A 12,795-nucleotide genomic window follows, 5' to 3' on the forward strand; every position below is an offset into this window, starting at 1 on the left:
GAGGAAGACCACAGGGAGGAAGCCCGGGAGAGCTCTGTGAGTCCCCGTCGCAGATGGCGTCCATTCTAACCTGAATCAGCGTCCATTCTAACCTGGCTCAATCTAATGGCCTTAACTAGCCTGGGACTGGGGCCAGGCGGAGCCACTACTGTCATCTTTTTTTTTTTTCTACCCGATGACCTGTCTGACCCGGGCTAAGAATAAAGGCATTTCTCCCTTCTTCATAGCCCCTCCCTAACTCCCCACAGTGATCTCCAGGTGGTTACCAGGCCAGAGGCACTGGAAAAGCAGCTGTCCTCAAAGCTGGAGGTCACTGTGGGGTCAGACGCATTCTCCAGGCAGGGCCCTGGCTCCAGGCTGTTAAGGAACTGCTAAGCTCTGCCTTCACATATGGAATATACATGCAAATTAAATGGTATTCACAGTGAGTCTAGAGCTATCATCTGGCCTTGTTTTTGCCCAGCGCGGAATAGCTCCTGTACACCTGGCCACTCCCCACTCCAATGATCAGGACGGTCTTGGATACCTTACCAATGAGAAGGGGTTGAGCCCTCAGGGAGTGACCTTCAGGAAATCCTGGGGAGAGGAGGGCTTCCACTGTGAGCTGTTCACACCCCAAGTGCTGAGTCAGCTTCTGCTATGTTGCTAGAGGTGGAGCCTGGCACAAGCTGCAGGTTGGAGCTGCCGGGACCTAGTCCGTGCACGGGTGCCCCCCTTTCTTCCCAAGAATCACTTGGGTATTCCCTTCTAGGGTATCTGGCAGCCCGTGCAGCACAGCATAGCCTGGTGGTGTGGACGTGCAGGTCTGCGGGTGTCCTACCTGTCCCCCACATGGGAGCCTCGTCATCTCGCCTTCGTGTCCCAGCCCAGTTTCCCCCGCACCCCCCCTCCAGGGCCGGGAGCTGCTTTCCTGTTTCATTTTGGGCAGGAAGAGTGAGGTCGTGTTGTTCTTCCCCCTGCTGCCGGCTCAGGCTGTGGGAACGCTTCCCTGAATGCTTTCCTGTCTGATACCCTGTGTGTGCAGCGGAGGGGACGGGGACGGAGCGAGCGGCAAGGCGGGAGTGTGTGTACTCCTGCCTCTGAGATCTGCAGCCAAGGCCAGCGTGGGCAGGCTGTGCATGTGTCAGGGAGGGAGAAAAAGGGAGGAAGGGGCTCTCCATCCAGTGAGGAGGGGGCACCTTGTGCATCTGTGTTGTGCTGTGAACAGGCTGAGAGCTGGTAGCATCTGCTTAGCTTTTGGTCAGTGGTTCTTTTTTTCACTATTTTCTCTCCATGGGGTATGTTTGTGCCTGTAGGGAAGACTGTGGCAACCTAGGGACTCTCCTGCCCCTTAGAGGAGGTAGACATGAACGTGAATCAGAGCCTGGGTACTGCTTTAGTGCCCCAGTCAGGGAAACCTGGGTGCAGAGGAGGCACTGCCCCCCACGGACTTCAGTAAGCTCCGGCCGCTGGGCAGACGAAGCGCTCCGACTCAGCTCGCTTGTCCAGTTAAAAGGACAGTGAGCCTCAGGCAACCCCTCTCTCTGTCTCCCAGAGACCCAGGCTGTGCTGGAGCTGCAAAGGAACAGAGCACCAGTCCATGTAAAACCCAGGAGGAGGGGGGCCCAGGTGTCATCATGGTTCAGAGATCCCATTCTCTGAAGAGAGATGGTTGCTTCTTTTTAATTTGCTATAGTGTGTGTGTGCTTGCCAGAGAAAGAGAGGGAAAGTGAGAAAGCACTTCCAGGATGGATGGTCATGCATAATCCCTTCTCCTCCAGTTTCCTCTTGGGAGTTGGGGCAAGCGCACACAGGTGTGTGGTGTGTTTTTCAAGCCACTGGGTCTGGACCTCAAACCTGCAGTCGGCCATGTGAGAACCTACCACCTTAACCACCACACAGCCTGGCTGGCCTGAGAATCCTTTTGAAAAAGAGAAACCAAGCAGGAAGGACTACAGAGTCCCACAAGCTTTTTTGGCTTTGAGGAGAGAAAGGGAGCATAGATTCGGGTCGTGGGGGATATCCCCAAAGGAATGGTGGCGCTTAATGGAGGAAAGGGGGCCTGGCCATGAGCCCTAAGCAGCAGACAAGGAAGCCCGGCCTCAGCTCAGGACTGAAAAGGTGGGGCCGGGACTGGAAGGGACAAGGCCTGGGGTACAATATGGCAAACCCCCGTGTGTGCATGGGTTCCAAGGGTTCCAGGAGGGTACCTGGCAGCCATATGAGAAGGTGGTTTCGAATTCTGTGGGTGAGAAGGTAGGGAGAAGATGCCCACTCGGCTATCACAAAGACAGGACCCAAGAAGTAATAAACTCCTGTACACATCTGTTCCATATTATAAATACACATTATATACAAAATAATGTTATAAAATGTAGAAAGGTCAGTGCTTCTGATTCTTAAATTATCGAAATACTAGACTCCAAAATAAACTACCAAAAAAAATAAAAACTCATATTATTGATTTCTGAAGATCAGCTTCGAGGGTGGTCCGGGGCAGTGGTGGGCATGGGCAGAGAGCCCAGGCGTGAGGTCGTAGGGACAGGGCTGAGGAGGAAAGGCCCAGGCGGCATCAGCACCCAATTTCCCCCTCGCTGGACTCTCCAACACGACTGCCCGAGTTCCCCAGGTCGGCCTGGCACCCCCACTGGCAGAAGCGGCAGGCCCTCGCCTATCCGCTCACAGAAGCCCAGAGGCACCCAGGGCCAGAGGGTGGTGGGAGCCAGGTAAGGCTTAACGACATTCTTGCCCAGACGGCCTAGGTCAGGGAAAGGCTGGCGGTGTCCCAAGAAGGCCCACGTGCGGTGGTTAGAGGCACCGGGCAGAAAGTGCTCCTCTCCCTGCAAGGGCTCACCTCACCTGCAGGGCAACTCCTGCCAAGAGCCACACCCAGTGGTTTTCCAGCCCACGGGAGGCCCTGCCCTTACTGGTCCTCTCTCTCCTTTCAGATTTGGGCCCAGCTGTCATCATGGAACCTGGGCCAAAGGCACTTTTGGAAACGCAGATGCCAGCGGAGGCCACAGCAGCTCCAGACCCCAAGGGGTTGCTGCCACTCTTTCTGAAGGCCACTACTGGCAGGGCGGGCCCAAGCGGCACCTCTCCTCGCCTCTGTCCCCTAGCTGGTGCGGCTGCCAATCTGATGCCAGACGGACACCCAAAGGTGTAGAAGGGTATTGCATCTCTTGGCAAGTTCACAGTCTATCCAGTTCATGCGATTCCCTCCTCCTCCTCCTGAGAGCAGCACGTTGCATATTTAAAACGTCCCATCCAGGATGCAATGTAAACGATGCGGAAGGAAGTCCAGCTGCAGCCGAAGCTGGGATGTCCTGGCAGGCTCCTGCCTTATACCTGGGAGCACGTGGAAAGGGGGAAATGGGTTACCCTGGGCCCTGGCTCTCCCTCTACGGCTGCCCTGGAGAAACCAACAGGGCAGGCAGGGGTGAGGCAAAGTGGGGGGGCAGTCTTCCCTGCCTTCCCCCCAAAACACACACGTGCCTGGAGCTTCTGCCCATGAGAGAGCCCAATGCAGAAGCCATGAGAAGGGGCAGGAGGGTCACAGCAAGCCCCTCACCCACCAGCGTCTGGGAAGCAGTGCCTGGGAGCTGGCCGGGCGCCACGCTTGCCCAGCCCAGCACCAAGGGCAGGAAGAGGCTCGGGCAGGCTCAGCACAGCTCTTGTTTCACACCCTCCACACAAGGCCAGCAGGGACCCGAGCCGCTGAACCTGGCCTGCCAAAGAGGGGCCCCAACCCATCCTTTAGGAGTGGCCCATGTGGTCAAGAGTGACCAGGTCACTTTCCCACCCACAAAAGGCAGGCGGGGACATTGTGGAGGGGATGGCGTGCCTAGCACTCACCTCCGTGGCAATGACACATTCATTCCTCTCTTCTGATATCAAACACACAGACTGGTACATGGAGTCCCTGGGGGAGCAGATCGCTGATATCCGACACTCTGGCTTTTCACTGAGGGAACACAAGACAGGTGCGTGAGGGGGGGCTGTGGAGCGCTCGGGGGGAGGCTGGGCGCTAATATGGACCCTGGAGAGTCACCGGGGTGACTATGGGAAGGCGCTGGGCTGGAGGTACCCGGTGCTGGCCAGTGGGGTTGGGGGCCAGTTAGGAACAGGCCCCTAAGAAAGCCAAAGCCTTACCAAAAGGGTCTCAGGCCTAGAGAAGGCCAGCACTGCCACTAGAGGGAAGTCACACAGAGAGACAGAAATCCCAAGAGACACTGTGGGCCCTTGACATTTGCGAATGACGGATGAATGAAAGAGAGAGAGGACAAAGGACCCTTGCCAGAAAGCTTGTTGGAAGATCTTCCTGTCAGTAACAACAACAAAAAACACCCTGTGTGTGGGCCAGCAAGTGGCACAGAGGTTAAGGCAGCCAGTCCCCACATAGCGGACTCTGTGGTTCGAGTCTCGGACTTAGCAGCTTGAACACCATACTGGGTACATGTGCATGTGTGCCCAAAATCTCGAGTGAATGGAAGAGAATGGATTGTGACACCCTGGGTGGGGATGATTTTTCCTGTTCCCTCTCTCTGTCTCTTCTCTGGTGAGTGCACACACCCTATAGCAAAAACAAACATACAAAACCGAAAAACCCTGTTTGTTTAAAAGCAGTCAAGGGCCTGGTGCCCTCTTCCCACCCAGCCCAAGGAGCCCGGGCAGAACCACACAGAGTGCCAAGCAGGTCCTGGACATCCGGGCCACTCACCTGTGTAGCCGCAGTGGCGCCTTCTCCCCTAAACTCTTGTCACTGTGGGGATACTTCCCTGGCATGATCCCCCGCCCCAGGAGCCCTGGGGCCAGATTATAGTCCACCGTGTGGTTCTGCTGTTTGCCACAGTTGGACTTGTCCAGGCCACAGTCCACTTCCAGCTCCTTCTTCTGGTTTGTGTTCCTGAGCTGGGCAGCAGGGATCAGGTTGTCCTTCTGGAAGTCCGACAAGTTGTTCATGGCCTCCCTGCTGCCGTCGTCTGGCCGCCGAAGCCGCAGCCACCGCACAGCCACCGCCACCATGCCCAGCAGCACCAGCACCACCACCAGCCCTACGCCCAGGGAGACGGCCACCCAGGGGAAGCTGGGCGGCAGGCCCGTGGAGAACTCGCAGCGGCTGCCCACAAAGCCATAGGGGCAGTTGCAGACGAAGTTGTCCGGGGAGAGGCCGGGGTAGCAGGTGGCCCCATTGAAGCAGGGCCCCGAGGCACAGGCGTCGCTGGGTATCCGCACCTCGCAGCGCCGGCCAGAAAAGCCGGCAGGGCACGTGCACACGAGCCCATTCTCCAGGTCATGGCAAGTGCCACCGTGGGCACAAGGGCTGCGGGCGCAGTCGCTGACGTGGACTTCGCAGTGGGTGCCCGTGAATCCAGGGCGGCAGCGGCACGTGCGACTGGGACCTCGGTTCAGGCACTGGCCACCTGTGAGCACACATGGGGCACCCGTCAGCAAGGGCCAGGGAACCCGCCGGTGTCAGGGTCAGCGCCCCATCCCAGGAAGGAGCCTGGCCTTTGCCTCCCTGCCAGCCTTGACAGAGCCTGTGGCAGAGACTGTGCAGAGTCAGAGACGGGGGTCCGGAGAGTCAGATCTGTGTAGGTCTGCATCTCCGCGCTCTCTCTAGCTTGGGATCTGGCACCTGTTGCTTAACCGCATCCTGGAGCCTCAGTTTCCTCACTTGTTAAATTAGAGCAGGATGCTGCCATGTCAGGGATAGCTCCGAGGGTTAGGCAGGAAGGTACGTGAAGGCAGGAGCACTTGCTCGGTACCCAGTAAAGGCCCAAATAAACGAACGGCCATTGTTTCATCTCCCCTTCACAACCACGTGTTTTCCCATCGGTGACAGGGGAGTGAATGAGACAGCAAACTCCACCGTGGCCTGTCCAACCCCTCCAGCTCCTGAGCTTCTCTCTACATGGTGCTGCCTGCCTGCCTCACAGAGTCACCCGGAGGCCAGGTCGACAAGGATCTCCAACTTGCTTTGTGCCCCCAAGGGTGCTGAACATTCTAGATGCCTTGTGTCTCACTACACTCTATGTGGACATGGGACTCCAGGAGCAGGGTTCTGACTGCATCGCCAGCCTCCCTCGAGGCACACAGAGCCTCGAGCACCCCGCTGTCTAGCTCAGGCCTTCCTGGGCCAAGTGAGAGACACCTTGGCCAGTCTGACCTGGGTAGGAATGGAAGCCTGCAGCGTCCAACCCTCCCCCAAGGCCTGTATCCACTGCTAACCTCTCTTGCAGAGCCCCGGCTGATCCAGCAAGGCTTCACCCTCCAGAGCAGCTGGGGACCCATTCAGACTGCCCAGGGTGGCAGATGAGGCCTTTCCCCGCTCCTGACCCTCCCTCACCTGAAGGCTCTCTCAGCCCCAGGGATGGCCCACCAGGTTAGCAAGGCAGCAGAACGCACCATTGGCACACGGGTTACTGGTGCACCTGTCCACTTTCTTCTCGCAGTTGGAACCAGTGAAGTTGGGGGGGCATTCGCAGGAATAGCTGGCTCCCTGGTTCCGCTCGTGGCAGGAGCCCCCGTTGAAGCAGGGAGAGTCAGCACAGCTCAGGGTACTGTGTTCACAGTGCAAGCCGTAGTAGCCCGGGGGACAGAGGCAGAGGTAGCCATCCTCCTGGTCCTGGAGAAAGACCATGAAGGGGCTAAAGTCAGACCCTGGAGGACAGGGATGGCTTGTGGCAGGCTCCACCTGCCCACAGGGGCTGTCTGTGGCTGCCTAGGCTGGGGATGCCTGGACACCGCCTGAGATACCCCTGCCTTCCTGTGTCAGCCTGGTCTCACCTTGCAGCTGCCTCCGTTGCGGCAGGGGTTGCTGTCACACTCGCTGAGTTCCAGCTCACAGTCCACGCCAGTGTAGCCTGGGCGACAGGTGCAAGTGTAGCTCCGCTGCCCGCTGTTGGAGCACGTTGCTCCGTTCTTGCACGGGGAGTGGTGGGTGCAGTAGTTGAGATCTGTGGAGACAGGAACCAACCAGCTGAGCAGGGCCAGGGAATGCACCGGCCTCCAGGCTCCTCCCAGTGCAGGTTCACCACTATGTTCAACCCAGTGTTCAACTCAAAGTTGTCCAGGCCCACATATCCTTCCTTCTCAGCTAATGAAATCAGGCTTAAAAAAAAAAAAAAGTTGGCGCCAGCAAGTAGCATGGTAGTTAAGGTGCTGAACTCCCACATGGCAGTCTGCAGTTTGAGTCCCAGACCTGGCGGCTTGCTTTCTCACTTTCTGTCTCTATCTCTCTCTAGTGAGCACATGTGCCCTATAGCAAATTAGAAAATAGGGGCCACCTGCTGGCCCCAATAAAATATTTTTTTAAAAAAAGAATATAATAATAAATTAAATTAAATAATTCTAAAAAACAAAAGTCTTGGTTAGAGGGCATATGCACTTGCTAGAGACAGAGACAGAGAGAAATCATTCCCTGGGGGATGAACATACTGCAATCCCTTCTCCTTTCTCCTGTTTGGATTTTGGGCTCACATGCACATGTGCCCAGTGTGTTTTTTCACAGCATGCCGTAGCAGGCCACTGGGTCTAGGACTCCAGCTACTCTTTCGGCCATGTGGGATCCAGCTGCCTTAAACACCACACTGCCAGCTGGCCTAAAATCAGGTACATTGAAGCACCCTGTCAATCAAGACTGAAAACACAACCAGACAACATCCTGCCAGTTAAGCTCAACACAACCACTGCCGGCCAGAGTAGGCGCTGAAGCTAAGTTGAGGAGGGGACGGCAAGGCCACGTGTCAGAGAGGAAGGTGGAAAAGGCTTCATGGGGTGTGGGGGCAGCTGCGATAAACCTCGAAGGAGAGAGGACATTTCAACATGTGGAAATGGCAGAGGCAGGATGAGAACCACCATAGGTAGTGACTGGGCACTTTTTTTATGGGAGGAGGCATTACAAGAGTATTTTGAAATGTAAGTATTTGTTTTCTTATTTGGGAAGGACAGGGAGGGGGAAGCAGACAGAGCAAATATAGAACTGCAAGGGCTGTGTTTGCATATGATGAATACATGGCTGTGTCACCTGGAAGCAGGAAAGAGAATGAGCAGAAACCAGGTGTGTGTGTGCCGGGGGAGGGGGTGTGTAGACACACACACACACACACACACACACAATACTGAAGCTGAATTCCTGCCCCTTGTCAGCAAGTCAGGGACTAAGCAAGATCTTTCCATCCTGCAAGTCCTCTGCCCACTCCAGCCACACCTGAGCTGGGGTCTCCATGGCAGCAGGTGCACCATTTGACCCTGAAAATGGGAGGTCCAGGCTGCAGCTGGCTACCAGGCTGCAGAAGAAAAGGTTCCCTCCCCAATGGTTGGAGCTTGAAGACCCCTGTGTCACCAGCAGAATGACTACCTCCTCCCCTGGAACAGCAGGTAGAGACAGAGTGAGTTCAGGCAGCTGCCTGGCAGGTGCAACTGGGGAAAAGCAGGGGAGGTGAAGTCGGTTAGGTGCCACTCTGCTCAGAGGCCCAGCCTACCCATAGCCTCGGGAAAGCCGGTGGGCACACCCCACCAGACAGCTGTGTAGGGGAGGGCTGCTCAAACAGCCTGGAAGGTGAGCAAACATTTGGGGGTTAATAGGTAACTACAAGGTAGAAGGAGGAACTGAGCCTGGCATTTCTCTCTTTGGCCTTGGTAGAATTTATGAGTACGACCTCAACTTCCAGGCTGCCAATCTGTCACCTTTCTGGCTCCAGGAGCCACGCTGGCTCCCCAGAACCTGGAGAAGGACCCACCATCTCATCCTAGGCCTGATCCTTAAAAGTCCCAGGATTGGATCGGCAGGTGGTATGGTGGTTGAGGGTGCTGGACACCTACATGGCCGACTGTGGTTTGAGTCCTGGACCTGGCGGTTCGCTTTCTCTTCTCCCCCCCAGCCCCGACTCTATCCCTCTCTGGCAGCAGTTAGCTGTCGACCACGGTTTGCGTCCCAGACCCGGCAGCTTAAACTCACGCCCGGCACATGTGCGTGCGTGCCCAAGATCCCAAGAGGAGAATGGAGGAGAAGGGATTGCAGCGTGGCCATCCCCTCTGGGGGGTGATTTCTCGCTTTCTATCTCTCTCTCTCTGTCTTTCTGGCGAGCGCACGCGCCCTATAGTGAAAACCTCTCAAAAAAAAAAAAAAAAGTGCCAGGCTCTTCAGAGGGTAACAGGAAAAGCCTAGTCAGCAGTCACCCAGTGAGAGGACACCTGTCTGGCCCATCTCCCCCACAGTCCCGTCTTCTCCCAACCCTGACTCACCTTGGGCACAGAACAGGCCTCCCCAGCCCTCGACACAGGGACACTGCCAGGGGGTGCTACAGGTGCCATGGCGACAGCCATTGTGGGGGATACACTCTTCAGAGGGTAACAGGAAAAGCCTAGTCAGCAGTCACCCAGTGAGAGGACACCTGTCTGGCCCATCTCCCCCACAGTCCCGTCTTCTCCCAACCCTGACTCACCTTGGGCACAGAACAGGCCTCCCCAGCCCTCGACACAGGGACACTGCCAGGGGGTGCTACAGGTGCCATGGCGACAGCCATTGTGGGGGATACACTCGTTGCACAGGCGGCCTTGCCAGCCTGGACGGCAGCTGTGGGACACAAGAGAGGCTGAGAGTGAGGTGAGAGGCCTGCCAGGGGTGGGCTCTCCCCTTACCACTTCCTGTCCCCTACTCACAGGCACTCTGCTGGCTTGCTGCAGTAGCCATTCTGTTCATGACAGCCAGACAGACAGATAGCTAAGGAAAGAAAACAGCTGCATGAGGTGGGAAGGTCGAGGACTCTGAAGCCCCACTCTCCCATCCTGGCGCTGGAGGCACCCCAGCTCTCCTGGGTTCCCTTCCCACTCCTGGCCTCCCACAGGAGCCATGGGTGTCTTAAAGGGAGACGGAGGCACAGGGAAGGAGCATCCCAGGTAGATGGGATGCAGTGATGGGGGCCCCATGAGCAGAGAGAGAGAAGGTCTGAGTCCAAGTCGACGCTCAGCGTCCTCGGGCACCCCTGAAGCCTAGCAGTGGGCTCCCCACACCCCCTCTGAGTGAGGGAGACAGGCCACGATGGAAAGGACTCCAGCCTGTTTGCACAGACCCTCCCACCACGCAGGAGAGCCACGCAGGTGGGAACCCAGCTGCTTACGCTGCTCGCAGTACTCCCCAGTCCAGCCTGGCAGGCAGGACAGGCTGCCATCTGGCTGACACACGTAGTGGCCGAAGTGGTCATTGCGCTTCTTGCACAGGCGTGAGCAGCTGTCCCCATAGTAGTTGTCACTGCAGATGACCCGGTAAGAGTAGCGCAGCCGTGTGAGGGTGCTGGTTTGCTCGTCCAGTAACCAGTTCTGGCCCACGGCTAGGGAGCCCTGGATGGCGATCTTGCTGATGAGCGCGTCCGCTGGCAAGGCCTCTGCAGGCAGAGGGGCAGGTCAGGAAGGTGCAGCCTGTGCTGGGGTGTCAGGGCCTGCAGGCCACTGCCCTGCTGGCTGTGATGAAGGTGACCAGCCAATAAATCATTCCGTTGTCCAGATGAACCTCCCTCCATGCCAGCAAGCACAGACCAGAGGGACCCAAAAGTCCCACTGCTTAGCTGCCCTGTGTGTGTGCAGGGGGCCTGATGTCAGTGGGGTCTCTGTGAACCCAAGTTTCTCCTTCTCTCCTCACCACGTTTCAATAGTGAAGGGTGAGGAAAAGAGGTCAAAATGGAAAAAGAGAGAGAGAGAGAGAAAGAGAGAGAGAGAGAAGAGAGAGAGAGGAAAAAGTTAAGTTCTTCAGTCTGGGGAGCACCAGGGAGCAGGGGTGCCCAGTAAGGGGTTCTGCCCCAAAGGTGGGTACTAGTTTTCTTTTTCCTTTTCTAAGTGAGAAATGTTGTGCTGCTGAAATATCCTTTTCCTCTGTGTCAGAACAACATCCCAAAGCCATTATTCCCTTTCCAAAGGAGCGGAATTCGCGAAAGGTGTAAAATACAGGAAGGGGCCCGTCAGCGGCGCTGGCAGCTTAGGCCTTTCTCACCGCCGTGCTCCCCGCGTTCCCACGCCAAAAATAACCCGCAGGAAACGCAATTGTGCTCGGAGCCCAGGCAGCGGGCGGAATCTGAGCGTCCAGCGCGGGGCGCAGCTCCGGGCCAAGCTGTGCGTCCTGCCTCCACCCCCAACCCCGCACTTCCCCCGCCTAGAAGAGGTTAACTCTTTCGGCGCTGCACCGTGTCGCCCCCCTGTGGCGGCGGGGCGGGCTACTCACCTGGCCGCAGGTCGTCTCCTGGAGCGTGCCAAGCTTCGATGATAAGTGAGAAGGTACCCTGGGAAGCGAAAAGAGGTGGGGGGACAGAGAGATAGCAAGATGAGCAAGGCGGGAGAGGTAGGTGCCTTGTGGCGACCGGTTTAATTATCTAATTGCAGGATACAGTTACTGCGCCCCGGGTCAACATAACGGGTCTGCGCACCGTGCAGCGCTCACGCCGTTAAGGCAAGAGGAGAACCTTGGATAAGGAGAGGGATGGGGACTGTGGGGTGTAAAGCGGAGCCACGGCTGTGGGCTGGGGGGTGTCGCCCCAGGGTGCCGTGCAATGAAAATCGTGTCTCAAGAACAGGGAAAGGAGAACATAAAATCGGGAAGACGAGGCTGATGAGAGCCTTCTCCAGGATATCTCCGGAGAGAATTGGAAAGAAAGGGCCCAGAGAGAATGCGCCCCGAGTTTTTTTTTTCCTTGGGGGAGGGGTGAAGACATCTAAGGAGGGGGCTTTGGTCCCCAGGCACCCCTTCCTCGTGACTGCCGTGACCTCAATGCTCCCGGGCTGTGCTCACCGGCCAGGTGAAATTAAAGGGCAGTTGGAGAGGGTTTCTGCCACCGCCGCTACTGTCGTCCCGAACGGCGAAAGAGTTGGTGCCCAAAACCGGTGTGGAGACGCTGCCGAAGGTGCAGGGGCCGGGCGAGAGGACCGCCTGGAAGTGCTTAAGGCAGACGCGGAAGAAAGTCCGGCAGCCGGGCTCGCACGGCCGCCCACTGGCCAGGACGCCGCGCTCGTTGGCGAACTCCTGCAGCTGCAGCTGGAAGACGCCGGAGCCGGCCGCGCGCTATTGCACAGGGACCGAGGGAAGGAGGGAGGGGAGCGGTCAGCTCGGCGGACGCCCGGGACTCAGGCCCGGAGCGCGGCGAGAAGGGGCGGAGAGGGCGCGGGACGTTACCTGCTGCCAAAGTGCCACCAGCAGCAGTAGCGCCCAGCTAGAGGCGCTCCGGGACTCAGCCGCCATCCCCAGGGGCGTCGCTCTCGCCACTGGCGGGCCTTGAATGTGGCTCTGTTCAGGACGCCGCTTTCCCGCGCGTCCGCCCACCCGCGGAGTCTCTGAACCGCCGGGCTCCTCTCGGGACGTTCGCCTTGTCGCTAGCTCCGCTGCAGCTACCGCAGTAGGTAATCCAGGTGAGGGAGGCTGGGCGGCGGCCGCGCAGAGGACGTGTGCTCGGGCCAATCCTGGAGCAGCCAGCCGGCTAGTGCCCGGGTACACCGCACCGAGGCGGCTAGGCTGCGGCTCTCGGCCTCGTGTTCCCGGCCTGCGCTCAGAGCCGCTACTGAAACCTGCGCGCTCGGGAGCCTTCCTTATATATATTGGCTCCTCTTCGCAGCCTGTCACTCAGACTATGGTCACTCTCCCCTCCCCTCCGGGCTTCTAGCTGCTACAGTCCCAGCGCCGTCCGGAGGGGGCCTCCGCCCCCGCCGGCCCCCCCTACCCCAGCCGGCCCGGCGCAGATCCCCGCCCCTACGTGTCGCTCCCCACCCCTGGGCCCCCCAGCTCTGCTTTTACGGAGGTGACCAGATCTCTGTGATCGATGGGTGAAGAGC

The 12,795-nt window shown here is 57.9% G+C and overlaps 1 protein-coding gene across 1 annotated transcript; it reads right to left on the reverse strand.

The window, feature by feature from the left end:
* Positions 1-2,297: 2,297 nt before the first annotated feature.
* DLL4 (delta like canonical Notch ligand 4) lies at positions 2,298-12,567 on the reverse strand. The gene is made up of 11 exons (XM_006158676.3): positions 12,143-12,567; positions 11,762-12,031; positions 11,198-11,255; positions 10,104-10,367; positions 9,646-9,706; positions 9,429-9,559; positions 6,769-6,938; positions 6,388-6,607; positions 4,700-5,402; positions 3,835-3,943; positions 2,298-3,327 (listed from the first exon to the last, which is right to left on the reverse strand). The coding sequence occupies exons 1-11, from the start codon at positions 12,206-12,208 to the stop codon at positions 3,322-3,324; spliced, it is 2,058 nt and encodes a 685-aa protein (XP_006158738.1). The 5' UTR covers positions 12,209-12,567; the 3' UTR covers positions 2,298-3,321.
* Positions 12,568-12,795: the final 228 nt, after the last annotated feature.

Source organism: Tupaia chinensis, unplaced genomic scaffold (assembly GCF_000334495.1).
Source record: "Tupaia chinensis unplaced genomic scaffold, TupChi_1.0 Scaffold000605_1, whole genome shotgun sequence".
Taxonomy (NCBI): Eukaryota; Metazoa; Chordata; class Mammalia; order Scandentia; family Tupaiidae; genus Tupaia; species Tupaia belangeri.